Source organism: Esox lucius, chromosome 14 (assembly GCF_011004845.1).
Source record: "Esox lucius isolate fEsoLuc1 chromosome 14, fEsoLuc1.pri, whole genome shotgun sequence".
NCBI classification, from domain to species: Eukaryota; Metazoa; Chordata; class Actinopteri; order Esociformes; family Esocidae; genus Esox; species Esox lucius.
The window spans coordinates 11,162,944-11,181,601 of record NC_047582.1 but is presented as its reverse complement, the minus strand read 5'-3'; the positions used below and the strand labels follow the sequence as shown (position 1 = coordinate 11,181,601).

General features: G+C 45.8%; 2 protein-coding genes across 3 annotated transcripts in view; one reads left to right on the top strand and one right to left on the bottom strand.

The window, feature by feature from the left end:
* Positions 1 to 15: 15 nt before the first annotated feature.
* On the bottom strand, positions 16 to 4,604 carry skp2 (S-phase kinase-associated protein 2, E3 ubiquitin protein ligase). The gene is made up of 10 exons (XM_010895692.5): positions 4,452 to 4,604; positions 3,555 to 3,799; positions 3,336 to 3,447; positions 2,958 to 3,101; positions 2,460 to 2,594; positions 2,267 to 2,365; positions 1,954 to 2,081; positions 1,783 to 1,834; positions 1,547 to 1,654; positions 16 to 1,463 (listed from the first exon to the last, which is right to left on the bottom strand). Exons 1-10 carry the CDS (start codon positions 4,475 to 4,477, stop codon positions 1,262 to 1,264), a joined length of 1,251 nt encoding a protein of 416 aa, XP_010893994.1. The 5' UTR covers positions 4,478 to 4,604; the 3' UTR covers positions 16 to 1,261.
* A 113-nt stretch (positions 4,605 to 4,717) lies between these two features.
* LOC105025176 (rapamycin-insensitive companion of mTOR) overlaps positions 4,718 to 18,658 on the top strand; it is a 30,594-nt gene continuing 16,653 nt past the window's right edge. Inside the window, exons 1-31 of one of the 2 annotated variants that reach the window (XM_034296862.1) lie at positions 4,718 to 4,792; positions 5,205 to 5,388; positions 5,531 to 5,578; positions 7,035 to 7,132; positions 7,372 to 7,436; positions 7,575 to 7,706; positions 7,798 to 7,861; positions 7,997 to 8,123; positions 8,204 to 8,373; positions 8,506 to 8,573; positions 8,684 to 8,751; positions 8,887 to 8,969; positions 9,183 to 9,270; positions 9,393 to 9,483; positions 9,578 to 9,644; positions 9,762 to 9,842; positions 10,021 to 10,121; positions 10,346 to 10,511; positions 10,589 to 10,690; positions 10,835 to 10,881; positions 12,561 to 12,696; positions 12,862 to 13,061; positions 13,278 to 13,404; positions 13,619 to 13,783; positions 14,208 to 14,284; positions 14,369 to 14,447; positions 14,551 to 14,748; positions 14,848 to 14,940; positions 15,052 to 15,158; positions 15,250 to 15,488; positions 15,585 to 16,650. In XM_034296862.1, coding sequence (XP_034152753.1) covers positions 5,340 to 5,388; positions 5,531 to 5,578; positions 7,035 to 7,132; positions 7,372 to 7,436; positions 7,575 to 7,706; positions 7,798 to 7,861; positions 7,997 to 8,123; positions 8,204 to 8,373; positions 8,506 to 8,573; positions 8,684 to 8,751; positions 8,887 to 8,969; positions 9,183 to 9,270; positions 9,393 to 9,483; positions 9,578 to 9,644; positions 9,762 to 9,842; positions 10,021 to 10,121; positions 10,346 to 10,511; positions 10,589 to 10,690; positions 10,835 to 10,881; positions 12,561 to 12,696; positions 12,862 to 13,061; positions 13,278 to 13,404; positions 13,619 to 13,783; positions 14,208 to 14,284; positions 14,369 to 14,447; positions 14,551 to 14,748; positions 14,848 to 14,940; positions 15,052 to 15,158; positions 15,250 to 15,488; positions 15,585 to 16,650 — 4,202 coding nt within the window. In that variant the 5' untranslated portion in view covers positions 4,718 to 4,792; positions 5,205 to 5,339. Of the gene's footprint in view, positions 4,793 to 5,204; positions 5,389 to 5,530; positions 5,579 to 7,034; positions 7,133 to 7,371; positions 7,437 to 7,574; positions 7,707 to 7,797; positions 7,862 to 7,996; positions 8,124 to 8,203; positions 8,374 to 8,505; positions 8,574 to 8,683; positions 8,752 to 8,886; positions 8,970 to 9,182; positions 9,271 to 9,392; positions 9,484 to 9,577; positions 9,645 to 9,761; positions 9,843 to 10,020; positions 10,122 to 10,345; positions 10,512 to 10,588; positions 10,691 to 10,834; positions 10,882 to 12,560; positions 12,697 to 12,861; positions 13,062 to 13,277; positions 13,405 to 13,618; positions 13,784 to 14,207; positions 14,285 to 14,368; positions 14,448 to 14,550; positions 14,749 to 14,847; positions 15,159 to 15,249; positions 15,489 to 15,584; positions 16,651 to 18,658 lie in introns of both variants that reach the window. The other variant, XM_020053344.2, reaches the window with a different exon arrangement.

Here is an 18,658-nt window from a genome sequence, read left to right as displayed (position 1 = left end):
TCAACATAATCATGGAACTCTTTAAATAAAACATTTATTTGTACACCAAAAATGGCAAGTATTACATTTAGACATAAGACTACATCTTATGTCAACGCATGAATAATTGACACTAAACATCTCACCACAAATGTGAGTGAACAGGAACCAAACCAAACATGGCCCAGACACTCCTAGTACCTACCATTCATTTTACATTAGAAACCTGTACTGTAGTGCACAATCTCATACTTCATAAAACCTCTTATGGACAAAATTACATTATTTCCAAAGAAATTACAAAAGATCAATAGTTCATGCCATAGCCACTTATCCCTCCAGTAAATCAGATGAAAAGATTGATTTACAATGTAAAATTAAACAATCTTCATTGATTTGTTATTAAACAAAAAGTATAACATTTTAATTGAATAAGTAAATGGCAGAAGTAAATCTGGATCTTTAAAATGCCCTTTCAATTTGGTGTCTATAAAACATTCAAAGGGCAATTCTAAACTTTGCAACAAGAGGGACCAATTTGTTCAGTTACAGTGGAGTACCCATGCAATAGTTCCTTGTTATGAACATCTTATTGTCTTACTGGCAAATTATTCATACAGTTGATAGACATTCAATTGTAGTTAATGTATGTAATTAATGTTGTCAACCAGTTAATAAAACACTACAGATTTTTTTTTTTTTTTTTTAAGTATGCTGTTTTTGAGTTTTGCAGTCTTTACTACAGACCATTTTTCTAACAAATCTGTCTTTGGAATGTTCGGAAGATACTGGACAGATCATAGAATACATTATCAGAATAAAAATAATAAAAACAATAATATCAAGTAAAAAAAACAGGCATTTCCATAATAGCTACAATCGGTCTTCAACATTATGAAGGTAAACAATTCTAAAACACTTAATATCATAGGAATTTCTTTGCACTGTATTCAAGTAGCATTACCAGGAAGCAATGCAATTAACCAGCATAAAATGGCCACACCCAATTACTGACCGTATTACTAGAAACTTTGTACTACTACCCGTCAGTACAAAACCAAAACAAAGTGCTGATAAGAGCACAACAAAACAGACGTCTCCATCAGCAGTCAGAACAATTGGTGACAGTACACAAGTTGTATAAGGCTCTCTGCAATACGCGTGCACACAACTGACACTGACACACAAACTTTAAAATAGCTTACATCCCTCCTCTACCGTGACGGCATTGGACAGAAATACGGTACGACGTGTTAATGGAAGCATTAGGAACGCATTATGACTAGGGCCTGAACACCAGGCGACAGGCCATGCCCCACATGGTGCGATTCCTCAGGGCGGCCTCTGTCGGGCGGGCCACGCCCGAGAAGGGCCGGGTGTTGATTTGGAGATGGGGCAAAGCTTTACACAGGATTGGAAGGTCGGTGTCCTGGACCAGCCCGTACACCTCCAACGTCTGTAGCTCAGGAAACTTCTCAAAGTCACTGAAACAAGCGCAATGAAGTAAGGTGAGAAATCGTAGAAGACGCTGTTAAAGCATATTATCGGCAGAGAGTTTTTCACTCACGCTAAGGCAGCTGGGTGGAACTGGTAGCAGCGACTCAATGCTAAATGTCTCAGAGACTTCAGCTGCTGGAGGATCGGGAAACTGGAGGTGGTTATCAGAACACTGTCACTGTAACACAAACACACAGACAGGTTATCACAATGTACAGCATCTGGGTGAAATAACATCACTAAGAGCAAACATTTGAATCAACACTTCAGGCCACCTCAGGGCATGATGTGGCATGAACTCGTCACCTTAAATCCAGGTTTACAAGGTTAGGACATCTCTCGGCCAAGTCTGTCAAATCTATAAAAGAAAAAGAAAAAAAGCCAACGATAAGTTAATCTCAGCATCATTACTGTATAGAAAAACATTTACACGTACATGCAGATGAAAATGAGGATCTGGTCCCCAGGCTCTCTGACCTTCCATGGTAAGGTTCTGTCTGTAGCCACTTAAGTTGAGCTGGGTGATACTGGGCGGGAAGTTGCCCACAGCAGCCTTCACGTGATCAGCGCCAAAGTCGCACCACGACAAGTTCAGCTCGCCAAGCCTTGGTGTAGGAATGGAAAGTGAGTACACAACGAACATCCGAATTCGTTGACAAAGAGTCAAATTACTGTTCAAACTTAAAAACAGTGATTATGCGTACGTTCAGAAAAACGGAGACCGAAGACTTTAAATATGCTTAAAAGATAACAAAACAAGCATCAGAAATTGAGAGAGCTCCAGGTTTACCGAGTGCAGGATTTGAGCATCTCGCCAAGCGAGTCGGGACTGAATCCAGAGCAGCCACACAAGTTGAGCCTCACCAGCCCGGTGTTCTGGGACAAGGACCTGCAGAACAGGTAAGACTAATGTTGAAAATAGCTGAGAACATCAGTGTGACATTTCACCAGATTTGAACAGAACACGTGTCTTCTTTACTCACTGAAGGATTCTGTCGGAGAGCTCCAGTCCCTCCAAGCTGATGTTCTCTAGCAGCCGGCAGCGGGAGAGGATGTCTTCTATAACCGGGGTGGCGACGATGCAGCTGGAGAGGTCCATGTGCTGGACACGAAGGGGGCTGAGACACAAAGAAACTACATCAGAAGACATACAACAACAAATCCATTGTCTGGGTTGACCTTTAACAAGTCAGAAAAAACACTGTACAGTTAGTCGCAGACTTAGGTCCGTCCGCGACCGAAGTAAAGAAAAATACCTTGCATGCCAGCCAGCGCGGTACCGTGCGGGAGGTTGGGTTTATGATTTTTCTGCCGCGAGCGGGCGTAGTAAAAGAAACCGCAAACATGGATACGGGGGGACTTGAATATACTAAGTTATTATTCCTCGGCCGACTTACGACCAACTCGACTTCGGTAGGTCGGAAACGTATCCTGGTCCTAAGTCGACGACTACCTGTATTTTCATTTGTGTGAGGACTAACCGTGTGTGTGTGAAACGGGGTTCTCCGAGGCAGGTACGTGGACAGCGTAGTCCCAGTACTCCAGCTGTAAGGACCTGCCCAAGAGCCTGATCCAGTTGTGCCTTTCCTACCAGGTCCACACTTTGCCACAGGGATTCGTCCAACCTGTCAGTCACAACAGGGGAAAAAATACAAGAAACCTCAGGGGGAACATTCACCGTTTTCTTTTATAGCAAGGAAAGGACTAGTTTACTATCAAGTACAAAACAGTGACATTTTCCTTAAATTAATGAGACAAACATTTTGCTGGCAAAAGAGCAATACCTAAGATTTTCTAGTAGAAGTACTGTACAATGTAATAAGTTGTTTAACAGCATAGTTGAGTTTGCGCAGACTTACGCCAAGCGATGCCAGCGCTTGCAGACCCGGGACATTCTTAGGAGGTCCTGCAGGGGGAGGTGAGCCAGGATCCCCAACAGCAGCTCATCTGGCAAATTGTCCCAGGATAAGCCTGTCATAAAATCAGTATCCAACATCAAACAACTTGATAAAAGTGACTTATCTGAAAGAATAATTGTTGTATTTATTGTATTCCACCCAAGACATTACTATACACACCGTTAACCTCCCTCCTTTTCCTTGGTCGTCTGGCGAGCACAAACACATTCTCCTCGTTTTCTTTGCCTTTGCAGACCATTTGCTGCTTGTGAGGTGGTGACCACTGCTGAATGAGCTCTTGAGGGGTGCTCTCAGTGTCCAACCCTTCTCCAAAATACTGTCTCTTTTTCCGTTTGCTCTTCTGGGAGAGCGAGAGCATGGATCCCTCTAAAGTCTCATTCAGGCAGGGTAATTCCTGCAGGGGCCTTACACAAAAAGAGACGATGAGAAACTGACCGCTTGTGTATAGCTTTTGACTTGGAATGTAACTCATGTGCCCATTAATGTAGGAAAAACAACCATCCACAGATTTGATTCCCATCCTTGCAGTAGTTATTTACATAATCAATAACATAACAATGATTGAGCTAGCCATGTGAAGTTGGTGGCAATGCCCGCCATAATGTTAGCGGGCAATCCATTTTAGTCACTTGCAAAAAGTTCGGGGCATGTTTCAGTAAATAAGACGTTTATATAGATATGCATGCAAGAACAATGTGACATTAGCCGTCCTAGTTATACGCTATTCGACCATTGAACTACGTTAATTATTCCATGCCAATACAATGACCGTGCTGCTAGCCACCTCGTTGTGACGAGCGCGCGCAGTTTCGATTACGGTGTCTGCCGTGTCATTCGACAAATAATCTAAATGATCCTCGAACTATAATTTCGCCATCATCATGGTAATTTAAATAAATAGTTGCTATATTCATTTCAGACCAACCTAGAAAGAGGCATCGATAATGATGGCTAGGATCGGTTGGAACGATTCGCAGTGCAAATGAACAGTACTAATCACACATAAATCAATCAGTGTCTGAAAACTGCAGAAAACGCTTTGCATTTTAAACGCACCTTTCGTGAGTCATCTCCCCTTGCATTTGCTGAAATGATAAATACAAAAATCCGTAGTATAACTCAAAAAAAGAAAAAGTAAATATCTTCACGACCTACTCATCCGAAACCAAGCGGGACTGTTTAAACCTCCCGCGTGACCGCCCGCCCTCAACTTTGCAGCGCTCTATGATTGGTTCAAGCCCGATTAACCAGAGGAAGTGACGCAAACGTCCTCAGACCGAATTACGTTTTCTTATTTTTAGGGACTGATGAAGACAAGCAGCAACTGGTAACAACGGACCACTGGCGCCTCACGCTGTACTGTGCAAGTAGTGAAGTCCTTGGGAAAGTTTTAAAATGTATGGCTGCTTTTCTTTGGCTTTAGTTAGGAGACACTTTTACTGCTACCACAATAATTTAAGTTTTTAAGTCTCATACCAGGAGAAAAAAACTGTTGCAGCATTTCGGTTGTTATAAATGACGCTATGCTCAATTAATGAATACAATATTTTCTAAAATGGAATGCAAGGTGCAGAACGGCACCTACATATTTTAGTATGGACTATGAACCTAATGCATGAGACAACCAAAACTACTTTGGTTGTGAGGGAGATGGGCGAGATGAGGCAGTGCGGAATTTCTCGCCATTATCACTATTGATTAAATGGTTCGTTGGCTGACTTAATGATTGAGCGGTTATTTTATCAAGCAAGGTTTAGTGGCGATCGGTACCAATCAGCTAACCACATCTATGTTACTCTAATCTGTCAGTCCATGACACCGAAGATGACGTGGCACGCAATCATTGGATGATGCGTGCGACGTCTGAGCAGGAGAACGGGACCCCAGTCTACCCATAGTAGGTGGATTCCGCCGGTCCGGTCGGTGTTGAATGATTCTGGAAAGATGGCGGCAAGCATCCGAGGCCGTCCGAGCCGAAGCATTCGGATGCGAGGTGAGGAAAGAGATACTTCAGTCTGGATAATAGATTAGTATCTCCTCAAAACACAATATAACTTTAGAGTAATTGTGCATGTTAGTTGTTGTCTCCTTACTAATGAAAGTAATTGATTGTTATGTCTGGTTTGCTTTGACAGGTCGGAATGACAGTGGGGAGGAAAATGTACCACTCGATCTTTCCCGAGGTGGGTGAATCAGATTGGAGCTTGGACTGAGCCAGCATCCCAGTATTGATTCGTGGTTAGATACTGAATGGACGAAAATCGTGACATATGCATACAAAATCGATGTCCCGACCATTGTTTCCCCTTTATTTACATCTCGCAAACTAGCTATGCTAAATCCGTTAAAAGCTATTGTATGCTAGTAGCAATTCATAGCATTAATCATGACAACAACAACATTGTTTTGATGCGTCAGATTGTTTGCAGCGATAACAGTCATAGAGATGTATAGCTAGCAAGCTACTGCCTTTCTTTGTTTCTAGTTCACTGAGTATGGTTTGTACACAATACTTCAATGACATTGATTTTTAACTCGATAGGAAATATATCCCAGTGTCCCTTCCTTTTTGTAGAATAAGCCATTGCCTTTTATTCATGTTTAAAACACGAGCACCCAGTACAATTGTATTTGATTGCAATTCAGATGCTAAGGACCTGTATTGCTGTGTTTGCTATTACATCATTGTAAATTATGTAGCTAGTGTTAACTTGAATTTGTGTAGTCTGCTGCTGCTTAAAAAGCGTCTATTGGCAGACATACCTTCAGTCAATCTTTTTAACTATGAATCTCAACCCAAAGTATACAGGCTGTGGTGTGGTTGAAACATGTTATGAGAATTAATCTGTAGTCACAGACTATTTCTTTGTAATTTGGGTCACCGGATAATGGTCTATTTCTAATTTGTGAACCTTTTTTTATGAACCTCTACTCTAGAGGATGAGTGCTTTTTCCCCCACACTAATTTGCCATTAGTGCGTTTTCACAGCATACCGGACCACCGCACAAAAGTTGAATCTTAATTTGGGGATTTTTATTGTCCATGTTACAGGGACACTGTTTTACTTCATGTTCTGAAGCTGAAGTCCCCTGTCTGTAGTATAGTCTGACTGTTACTCTGGTGAAGAAATATGACTTGATTTACAGCATGGTGTTAAAACAATGTAGTGCTGACATATATTTTAACTCCCACTGTGAATATGAATAGATACAAATGACTCCCACTGTGAATATGAATAGATAATAATAACTCCCACTGAATATGGATAGATAATAATAACTCCCACTGTGAATATGGATGGATAATTATAACTCCCACTGTGAATATGGATAGATAATAATAACTCCCACTGTGAATATGGATCCTGTGTGTAGTTTTATTTATGCCAGACGTTCCTGTGCTGTTGCATGCTATTATTCCTGTGTGTGTACCTCTATTTAGGTCAACCCTGATCCCAAATATGTTTCTGTTTGCAGTTTAGTGGTTTCCGCGCGGTCCCACTCATTACTCAGATGTCATTACACTCACCTGAACAGTGTGTTCTGTTCCTGGAATGTATGGGAACAGTTGTAACCAGGTGTGCTGTTGGGGGAGGGGGGGGGGTCCTGTCACTTATTGACCATAATGCTTCATTTCAGATCCTTCAGACAACCTTCGGGAAATTCTTCAGAATGTGGCCAAGCAACAAGGAGTCTCCAACATGCGCAAACTGGGCCACTTGAACAATTTTATAAAGGTTTGTGGGGGGGCCACATCTCAGCAGACAGTAAGACATGGATTCATTTCTAAAGGGGGTCATAGGTACTGTGACGGTGGTGAAATCATCATTTAATATGAGTGGTGATCTCCATGAACATTGCCTTTATTGCTGCAATGCCTGTATCTCACTGTTGGGTCAAATTCATGTCAAAGTTCATGTAATATTTAATTATTTATTTGTTTGCATCTATTGCTACATTTTTTTATTCGTAACAGCTCCTCTGCAGTGCAGGCCACTCTGAGGAGAAGCTTGGTTTTACACATGAAGAGATCATCATTTGGTGAGGAATAAATCTCCACTAGTGCCACATATACAGTAGCAGTAATACGCTGATCTACCGTGACAGTGAAGTGTCGACTTATTGTCTCTCCTTCGACTGATTTCTCCCCATCTACTTCCCGTCCCACCCGGGTTCTAGTCTCCGTTTAGCGTTGTTAAATGAGGCCAAGGAGGTGCGGGCTGCAGGCCTTAGGTCTCTGCGCTACCTGATCAGAGACAGCGTGATTCTCCAGAAGGTTCTCCGGCTCCAGGTGGATTACCTAATAGCCAGGTGTGTGCTGCACTACATGTGAGCCGTGGTTCCCAAGTATTGAGCCCAGTTGCTATTCTTTTGACTGTGGACTCTGTGTGTCCTTCTCCAGGTGCATTGACATCCAGCAGAGCAACGAGGTGGAGAGAACACAGGCTCTGAGGCTCGTGCGAAAGGTGCAGCACCTCCCAGCCTCTCCCTAAACACATTGATTTAATTCATACTTCACTACTGTGTCTTCGGTAAACATGTCTGTCATGTGACCACCTTGTTGACACGCTAATCGCCCCCCTCTCCGCCGCCCTCTACAGATGATCACCGTCAATGCACTGCTCTTCCCCTCGTCCGTCACCAACTCTCTCATCGCCGTGGGCAACGACGGGCTCCAGGAGCGAGACCGCATGGTGCGCGCCTGCATCGCCATCATCTGCGAGCTCGGTGAGTGGGAGGGCTGGCGCGCGCGTCGCCGCCGGCAACGGGCGCGTAGCTGAAGCCTGTGGGATTCCTTTGTCCCCCAGCTCTGAAGAACCCGGTGGCGGTGGCCCAGAGAGGAGGTCTCAGCACCATACTGAAGAACGTCATGGACTGTCAGCTGAGCCGCATCAACGAGGCCCTCGTCACCACCATCCTGCATCTACTCAACCACCCACACACGCGCCAGTATGTGCGCTCGGATGTGGAGCTCGAGGTACTAACTGTACACACACACACACACATACACATTAGCACACAAAGGGCAGCATTCATTAATGGGAATTTGATTATTTCCTCATTGAATGTGTTTGTTTTACTCTTTTCGTGTTTATTTATTGTTTGCTAGCAAATCCTGGCCCCTTACACTGACTTCCACTATAGACACAATGCAGACACTGAAGAGGGGCAGCTCAAGTGAGTGTGGATGGTTGTTCAATATGTTTGTGCAGTAGGTATTATCTCCTATAAAATGTGTTTCATAGATTGTCATGGACTTTAACCATGCATTTTAATTTCCACCACAGGGAAGACAGAGAGGCTCGATTCCTGGCCAGTAAGATGTCCATAGTAGCTTCCTTTCGCTCGTGGTCAGGTAAACCTCACTCTTTCCTATTCAGTAATATCTCAGTTGGAGTGTTTACATACCCTGATAGCAGTATGCTAGTAGTGATTTGGTAGAAACATGTCCCAAACAGACCCTTATGTCTGGTTGTCCATCTCACCGCAGGCATCATAAACCTGTGCAAGACAGGCAACTCTGGAATCCAGTCTCTTATTGGCCTGCTCTGTATACCAAATATGGAAGTAAGGGTAAGTGTCACACGGACATTGTCAGTTAAAGAGAATGTACTCTCCTGAAGTTTACTTGTACGGTTGTGCTCAATAGGACCGGTTACAAAGTCAGTTGAACTACTCCCCTACGCATAAATATTTCCCCACTTGTAATAAATATGTTGTTTGTTCTTCATAACAGAATGAACTCTGGTAAACTGCGTATATCTGGTTTCTCTCATTGTCCCTCAGAAAGGCTTGTTGGAGGTGATGTATGATATCTTTCGGCTCCCCATGCCAGTGGTGACAGAGGACTTCATCGAAGCGCTTATTAGCGTGGGTGGGTAGTGTAACTGTTTGTGTTTATTTTTAAGTTAACAACCACCATGTGTTTTCATCAAACTCCTGAACCACATACCATTAGACAGGGAAGCCTATTTGTCTTTTACATTGCACTTGTAGACCCAAGTCGGTTCCAAGACAGTTGGAGGTTATCAGACGGCTTTGTGGCTTCCGAAGCTAAAGTTATCCTTCCACATCGAGCTCGGTCCAGGTGAGACCCATCAGGGAATTAGAACTATCCGTCACCCGTTATTGAGTAAAACATTCTCACAGTGAGTCCTTATTTCTCTGTTTGCCCCCCTCAGGCCTGACCTAATGGATAACTACTTGGCTTTAGTCCTTTCTGCCTTCATCAAGAGTGGCCTTCTTGAGGTATTGTAATTGGAGACTCTTGGTTCTTCTGTTACATACATGTCAATATTTGCACCTAAAGATCCCCCACACAAACAGCTGTTCCCGGTCGCATGAAGCTTGTGTATCTCTCAATAGGGTCTGGTGGAGGTGATCACAAGCAGTGAGGACAACCTCTCTGTGCCAGCCACCATTCTCCTGGGAGAACTGCTTCACATGGTAACTGGACTCAGTGCTCTCTCAACACATACCATTATGTGACCAGACCAGACAAGGTTACTTCCGGAAGTCCTAGTTGTGAATTAACTATTTAAGATCCCTAGTTAAAAAAAATATATATTATTTTTCATTTTCTATGCTGTTATAGTTGACTCTGCCCCCCCTCCACCTCCCCCAGGCCAACACCATCCTCCCCCAGTCCCACAGCCACCACCTGCATTGTCTGCCCACACTAATCAACAAGGCCGCCTCATTCGACATCCCCCAGGAGAAGAGACTGTGAGTGACGGCTACTTACCATAGACTTCTGAGTAAATTACTTGCGGGGGTCCCCATAGACAGATCATTATGAGGTATTCACTCAGAGAAAAGACCGTATGAATGTATTTACATGGAACTCTAATCCTCATTAAAAAATGCATGCGCTTCAAAAGAGTCCCATGAAGTCCTTTGGAGTTTTCGTCAGTAGTACCGACACCTCGGCTCTTTTCGTCATTTTTCAGGAGGGCGAGTGCAGCAGTTAACTTCCTGAAGCGCTTCCACGAGAAGAAGAAAAGGGGACCCAAACCCAACAGCCTGTACCTGGACCACATCATCCGTAAATCAAAGGCTTCACACTACTGTAAAGACCAGCACTTTAGACCACAGAGAGACATCTTTGTCATTAAGGTACATATGAAAGCATGGCCCTGAGATGCAGCACCAGCTTGTTCTAGGGGTGTTTTTAAATGCTGTTTAACTATCAGGACTCTGAGGATGCTCTCATGATGAACCTGAGGGACAGTCACATCCTGAACCACAAAGAGAACCTGGACTGGAACTGGGTTCTCATTGCAACTATACTAGAGGTTAGTGGACCAGGACTGAAATGATTACAAAATGATTGGTCATATGTTTTTGTGATATTTTAGGGAATTTTTATTATTTACTTACAAACTGCTGGATTTTCAGTTTAATCTTTTTTAATTATGTTGCCTGTTTCCAATTTCTAGTGGCCGAATGTTAACCTGCGAAGCAATAAAGATGAACAAATGCACAAGTAAGTACCATTATAACCACTTCTTTAACTTCCTGTTGTACAGTAAAAAAAAAGAAGGATACCATTATAAACACTCCTTTAACTTCCTGTTGTACAGTAAAAAAAAAAAAAAAAGGATACCATTATAACCATTTCTTTAACTTCCTGTTGTACAGTAAAATGATTTTACTTGTGGTGTTTTATCCTTTGTTGTTTTCCTCTGAATCTCTCCCTAAGACTGACTAAGATCTGTCAATGAACATCTATATATCTGTTAGCTTTTGCTTTGAATAAATATTGATAGGATTCTCTATCAATCTCTGATTCTCTTTCTCTAAGTTACTATTGCTAGGAGTCCGTATGTCTATTCATCTCCATCTATCTCTATTAATGTCTATGAGGAGGATTGCCCCAAAGATCTGCCTATAGAACAGGTCAAATTGGCAAAACAGCAGGGTATGTTGATACATCCAAACTGCTGCAGACCAGACACTAGGCTAGTATTATGTTGATACATCCAAACTGCTGCAGACCAGACACTAGGCTAGTATAATGTTGATACATCCAAACTGCTGCAGACCAGACACTAGGCTAGTATTATGTTGATACATCCAAACTGCTGCAGACCAGACACTAGGCTAGTATTATGTTGATACATCCAAACTGCTGCAGACCAGACACTAGGCTAGTATTATGTTGATACATCCAAACTGCTGCAGACCAGACACTAGGCTAGTATTATGTTGATACATCCAAACTGCTGCAGACCAGACACTAGGCTAGTATTATGTTGATACATCCAAACTGCTGCAGACCAGACACTAGGCTAGTATCATGTTGATACATCCAAACTGCTGCAGACCAGACACTAGGCTAGTATAATGTTGATACATCCAAACTGCTGCAGACCTGACACTACGCTAGTATTATGTTGATACATCCAAACTGCTGCAGACCAGACACTAGGCTAGTATTATGTTGATACATCCAAACTGCTGCAGACCAGACACTAGGCTAGTATTATGTTGATACATCCAAACTGCTGCAGACCTGACACTAGGCTAGTATTATGTTGATACATCCAAACTGCTGCAGACCAGACACTAGGCTAGTATTATGTTGATACATCCAAACTGCTGCAGATCAGACACTAGGCTAGTATAATGTTGATACATCCAAACTGCTGCAGACCAGACACTAGGCTAGTATTATGTTGATACATCCAAACTGCTGCAGACCAGACACTAGGCTAGTATTATGTTGATACATCCAAACTGCTGCAGATCAGACACTAGGCTAGTATCATGTTGATACATCCAAACTGCTGCAGACCTGACACTACGCTAGTATTATGTTGATACATCCAAACTGCTGCAGACCTGACACTAGACTAGTAATATTTTGTTCTCTTTAGCTATTTATCAGTCACCATCTAACAAGATCCTAACAACCAGGTTTTAATATTGAGTATTATTATGGGTTAAAAAATTGGCTTGTGATTAAGTTCATATAATGAGGCTAAAGTTACTGTGCAGGATATCTTGAACTATGAGTTGGGCTGACTGTCTAACTTTGAGTTCTCTCTGTCTAACACAGTTTCTTGTTCTGTTTCTGGGGTCTCTCTGGGGTCTCTGTTACTGACTCTGAGTTTGGTTACTGACTCTGGGTTCTGTTTCTGACTCTGGGTTCTGTTTCTGTAGGTTTGTGCGCAGGCTGCTCTTCTTCTATAAGCCCAGCAGTAAGTTGTATGCTAGCTTGGATCTGGATCACAGCAAGGCCAGGCAGCTCACTGTGGTGGGATGCCAGTTCATCGAGTTCCTCCTGGAGTCTGAGGAGGTGAGAGGGTTGACTGTGAGGCCAGACTCTTAACTACTGACATGAACCTCCAGCAGTAGACAATTACATGACCCAGGGCTATTGATGAACATTACAAAAAGATTAAACCAATTCAGATTGAAACAGTTCTGAGTCAAATACGCAGTGACATCTTCTGTGTGTCAGGAAGGGCAGGCGTACCTGGAGGACCTGGTGAAGGACATCGTCCAGTGGCTCTCCTCTTCCTCCGGGCTCAAGCCCGACCGCACTCTCCAGAGCAAAGGGCTGCTCACCGCCCTCAGCCAGCACTACTTCCTGTTCGTGGGGACCCTGTCCTCACACCCTCACGGCGTCAAAATGCTGGAGAAGTGCAGTGTCTTCCAGTGGTCAGTTTCAGATGTCAATCACGCTATGTTTCCAAAGGTATTTCCTGTATGGGAGATGGCTTACGATGTAGCGGTTAATGCCTTTCTACGCTACTCCAGAGAGAGGTTCCTTTTTTTTTTGTCGTCTTTGTCTCTTTCCTTACTCGTCGCTGTGTGGGAAAGCACTGAATGTGGTGCGTGAGCAGTTGCTGACTCTGTCCTGTGCTCTCTTACTAGCCTGTTGAACATATGTACTTTGAAGAATCAGGACCAGCTGCTGAAGCTCACGGTGTCCACACTAGACTACAGCCGCGATGGACTGTCCAGGGTCATCCTGTCCAAGATCCTTACGGCTGCCGCTGATGTAAGAAAGCCACCACTAACACTGAGAGGACCAATATAATGCACACCGGGTAGAAAATGCTTGGTATAAGAAATGTGTTTGGAGGAGCAATATTTCTTTGTATAATTTGCACCAAATGTCTGTCGTGATTTAAAAGGAGCATACAGTATGTGTTTACTTTCAATGACAAACGTCTGTAGCCTGCCCTCTCCTGCCCTCTATTGGTGTATGACAGAACTGCAGGCTGTATGCCACCAAACACCTGCGGGTGCTGCTGCGCGCCAATGTGGAGTTCTTCAGTAACTGGGGCATGGAGCTCCTGGTCACCCAGCTCCATGACCGCAACAAGACCATCTCCATGGAGGCTCTGGACATACTGGACGAGGCCTGTGAGGACAAGGTGACCATTGAGGGGCCTGGTTGTCTGTTGTGGTTCTCTGGGCCCCGTTATGCAACACGTTATCTGGCTTTCGGATCATGTTCTGAATGACACGTCCTGGTCCACACCTCTCCTTAGCTCAATTCTGAGGGATGAGACAAAGTCGAAACAACAAAAACGTAACCAAAAAATGTGAATCATACAAAACATAGGAAGGAAACATTTCAGACAATTAATCGTACTTTCTCTTGCATTCTATTCCTGCCCATTGAATCCTCTTCCATTGGTGAAATGATGGTGATGGTGATGATGATGGTGATGATGATGATGATTAACTGTGGAAAACTGGGCTCTGCTGTATCGTCTGTCCTTTAGTTTAGTCCGGTAGATTCCGTCTCCAGTAGTGTGTTAGTTGAGTATTCCCTCTGTGCTTGATGTCCCCCAGGCCAACCTCCATGCCCTGATCCAGATGAAGCCAGCCCTCACACACCTGGGGGACAAGGGCGTCCTATTGCTGCTACGGTAAGCTGCGGACGGTTCGCTGAGCTACGGGTCTCTGCCTGTTCAATCACCTCGCCTGTAACCTCTGCCGAATCTCATCCCCAGGTTTTTGTCCATTCCAAAGGGCTTCTCCTACCTCAATGAGAGGGGCTACGTCACCAAACAGCTCGAGAAATGGCAGAAGGTGAATTCACACTCGAGCAAACAACGTCATGTCTGATTTTCCGCGAGAGCGTTGAAAGCTGTGGTCACCCCGGATGTTTATATCACGAGTGAATGTGTCGTAGGAGTACAACCTGAAGTATGTGGACATGATTGAGGAACAACTGAATGAAGCTCTCACCACGTACCGTAAACCCGTCGACGGAGACAACTACGTACGCCGGAGCAACCAAAGGCTGCAGAGGCCGAACGTTTATCTCCCTGTGCACCTCTATGGGCAGCTGGTCCACGACAAGACGGGCTGCCACCTGCTGGAGGTCCAGGTAACTGCACCGCAGTCGCCCACTACTAACCAGGGTCAGACAGCGCCCAGGTGTCCTGGGTTTATACTTACGTCTGCCTGATTTTCTCTTCCCCTGCAGAACGTGGTTCCTGAGCTCAGCTACACCGTTCGCTCCCCGATGCTTGACAAGTGGGAAGGCATCAAACAGCTTAAAGCCGCACTTTGGGCCTTGGTCTGTAGAGGAGGACGGTCGTCATTTACTCCATGTGCCAAACTTTGGCCTGATTTGCATGATCCTTCCCCCTTATTACATGCTAACGTTCTCAAACGCTCCCATTCCCAGGGTAACATAGGGTCGTCAAATTGGGGCTTGAATCTCCTGCAGGAGGAGGGGGTGATCCCAGACATAGTGCTTCTGGCCCAGAACTGCGAGGTTCTCTCCATCAGGGGGTGAGACGCATGCATGTTAAGCTGTCATGTTCCAGGTGTCCCCAGGGCAAAACGATCCTTCCGTGAACACCGGCCCGCTGTCTCCCTGCAGGACTTGCCTGTACGTGTTGGGGCTGATCTCCAAGACGCGCCAGGGCTGCGACTCACTGAAGCAGCACGGCTGGGACTCGGTGAGACACAGCCGGCGGACGCTGTGGCCCGTCGTCCCGGATGACGTGGAGCCGCAGCCCAACCCCCCCAGCCTGCTGTCGTCCGTCCCGTCCACCCTCAGCCTGGCCTCCGACTCCACCGGCTCCAGACACAACAGCGAGAGTGAATCCACCCAGCCCAGTGAGTCTCCGCGTCCAGCCGGTTTTCACGGGGCTGTAGCCTGTACATCAGAGCGCTGTAAAGACGCCCACGCTGTTTAACCCTGGTCTTTTCCAGGTATGTACATCATGGATAACGAGAGGCTGGAGAACTGTGACCTGTCGGACGACCCTCCAATGTACATGAGGCCAAAGTACAAGGACCGGAGTCCCTTCACCCTGCTGGCCTCCAGCCGCTTCCGCACGCGCCTCCTCCACTCGCTGTCGCTGTCCGGGAAGAAGCTCCGCAGCACCAGCGACCTGAAGGGAAACGTCAGGGGCCATGGTGGGGAGGCGGACACCAAGCGGGGCCGCAAACGCACCGTCACCGAACCCAGCTACACCTTCGGGTCATCGGACGTCTTCCCGATCTACAACGACTGCAGCCTTTCCAAAAGCCCCTCTGTAAACCTGGAAACGTCCTTCGCGTGCGTCAAGGCCTCCGGGAACCGGGGCAGCGCCCCCAGCATCGGGGAGGGGAGAGGGCCCGGCCGGTCGGTGGGGGTTGGGTGGTCTGGGGTGGGGGAGAGCCAGAGGGAGCGCCTGGCCGGGGACGGGCCGTCCGGGGTCGGTGGCGGGGCTCCGTTTAAATCACGCAGCCAGAGTTTCAACACGGACACGACCACCAGCGGCATCAGCTCCATGAGCTCCAGCCCCTCCCGCGAGACCCTGCCGCCCACCACCGACACGGAGCGCCTCAGCCTCACCAGCGCGGTCAGCGCCCAGACCGTCCAGATGCTGACCTCTGTCACCCCGCAGCCCCACACCACCCAGCCACCCCCCTCCAAGTCTGGCTCATCCTTCCTGGTTCCCCCCGGCTCCTCCCACACACTCCCGCGCCGCGCCCAGTCCCTCAAGTTGCCCTCGCTGACCGCCCTGAGCGGCCTGACGGACTGCGGCCTCATGTACTCCAACTCCCGCGACGCCCTGGGGTACGCCACGCTGAAGTATACAGGTTCCCGGGAGTCGTACGCCAGCCAGCGCGATGCCCTGGGGTACGCCACGCTGAAGAGGCTTCAGCAGCAGAGGATCCACTCGTCCATGTCCCACAGCGAGGCCCTGGCCTCACCAGCCAAAGACGTGCTCTTTGCAGACACCATCACCATGAAGACGGGGAGCCTGGACTCCAGACTAACCCCACGAAGGTAACACATACATATACACACATACAGTGGGGAGAACAAGTATTTGATACACTGACGATTTTGCAGGTTTTCCTACTTACAAAGCTTGTAGAGGTCTGTAATTTTTATCATAGGTACACCCTGCAAAATTGGCACTGTATCCAATACATGTATTTACATATAGTATCTCACAAAAGTGAGTACACCTTTTTGTAATTTTTTGATTAGATCTTTTCATGTGACAACACAGAAGAAATGATACTTTGCTACAATGTAAAGTGTACAGCTTGTATAACAGTGTAAATTTGCTGTCCCCTCAAAATAACACAACACAGCCATTAATGTCTAAACCGCTGGCAACAAAAGTGAGTACACCCCTAAGTGGAAATGTCCAAATTGGGCCCAAAGTGTCAACATTTTGTGTCGCCATCATTATTTTCCAGCACTGCCTTAACCCTCTTGGGCATGGAGTTCACCAGAGCTTCACAGGTTGCCACTGGAGTCCTCTTCCACTCCTCACTGATGACATCACAGAGCTGGTGGATGTTAGAGACCTTGTGCTCCTCCACCTTCTGTTTGAGGATGCCCCACTGATGCTCAATAGGGTTTCGGTCTGCAGACATGCTTGGCCAGTCCATCACCTTTACCCTCAGCTTCTTTAGCAAGGCAGTGGTCGTCTTGGAGGTGTGTTTGGGGTCGTTATCATGTTGGAATACTGCCCTGCGGCCCAGTCTCTGAAGGGAGGGGATCATGCTCTGCTTCAGTTTGTCACAGTACATGTTGGCCTTCATGGTTCCCTCAATGAACGGTAGCTCCCCAGTGCCGGCAGCACTCACGCAGCCCCAGACCATGACACTCCCACCACCATGCTTGACTGCAGGCAAGACACAATTGTCTTTGTACTCCTCACCTGGTTGCCGCCACACATGATCTGAACCAAATAAGTTTATCTTGGTCTCATCAGACTCATCAGTAATCCATGTCCTTAGTCTGTTTATCTTCAGAAAACTGTTTGCGGGCTTTCTTGTGCATCATCTTTAGAAGAGGCTTCCTTCTGGGACGACAGCCATGCAGACCAATTTGATGCAGGGTGCGGTGTATGGTCTGAGTACTGACAGGCTGACCCCCCACCCCTTCAACCTCTGCAGCAATTCTGGCATGTGCACTCAACGTCTTTGGTGGACCATGGCGAGGCCTGTTCTGAGTGGAACCTGTCCTGTTAAACCGCTGTATGGTCTTGGCCTCCGTGCTGCAGCTATGTTTCAGGGTCTTGGCAATCTTCTTATAGCCTTGGCCATCTTTATATAGAGCAAAAATTCTTTTTTTCAGATCCTCAGAGAGTTCTTTGCCATGAGGTGCCATGTTGAACTTCCAGTGACCAGTATGAGGGAGTGTGAGAGCAATAACACCAAATCTAGCACACCTGCTCCCCATTCACACCTGGACCTTGTAACACTAACCAGTCACATGACACCGGGGAGGGAAAATGGCTAATTGGGCCCAATTTGGTCATTTTCACTTAGGGGTGTACTCACCTTTGTTGCCAGCGGTTTAGACATTAATGGCTGTGTGTTGAGTTATTTTGAGGGGACAGCGAATTAACACTGTTAAACTGTACACTCACTACTTTACATTGTAGCAGAGAGACATTTCCTCAGTGTTGTGACATGAAAAGATGAAAAGCATAAATGTGAGGGTTGTTGTTTTTATCACTAAAAATCTTAATCTTTATTTTTCCACCCACACACACACACACACACACACACACACACACACACACACACACGTTTTTTATCACTACTCGTGAGGTCAAACATTTTAATTTTTTACCACGACACTATCAGTCTTTCTTCTTCCACCCACACGCACACATTATCTTAAGACCTCTTCCTAGAATGACACATGACTACTACTCCCCCGTCCCTCAGGTTTGTTTTTCAGGGAGTGTTGCATCAGTGTTCTTTTTTAGGGCCTCGTCATTCATTTATGACAGGATGAACTGCGTTTGACTTGTTGCAATGACTGAATG

What these genes read in the sequence shown, in the direction of transcription:
- skp2 (XM_010895692.5), bottom strand. Translation starts at nt 4,477, where the DNA reads ATGCAAGGGGAGATGACTCACGAAAG. An exon ending in CTCTCCGACAGAATCCTTCA is followed by an intron (nt 2,366 to 2,459) that starts GTGAGTAAAGAA and finishes CCTGTTCTGCAG; the next exon opens with GTCCTTGTCCCAGAACACCG. An exon ending in TTCCACCCAGCTGCCTTAGC is followed by an intron (nt 1,464 to 1,546) that starts GTGAGTGAAAAA and finishes CGCTTGTTTCAG; the next exon opens with TGACTTTGAGAAGTTTCCTG.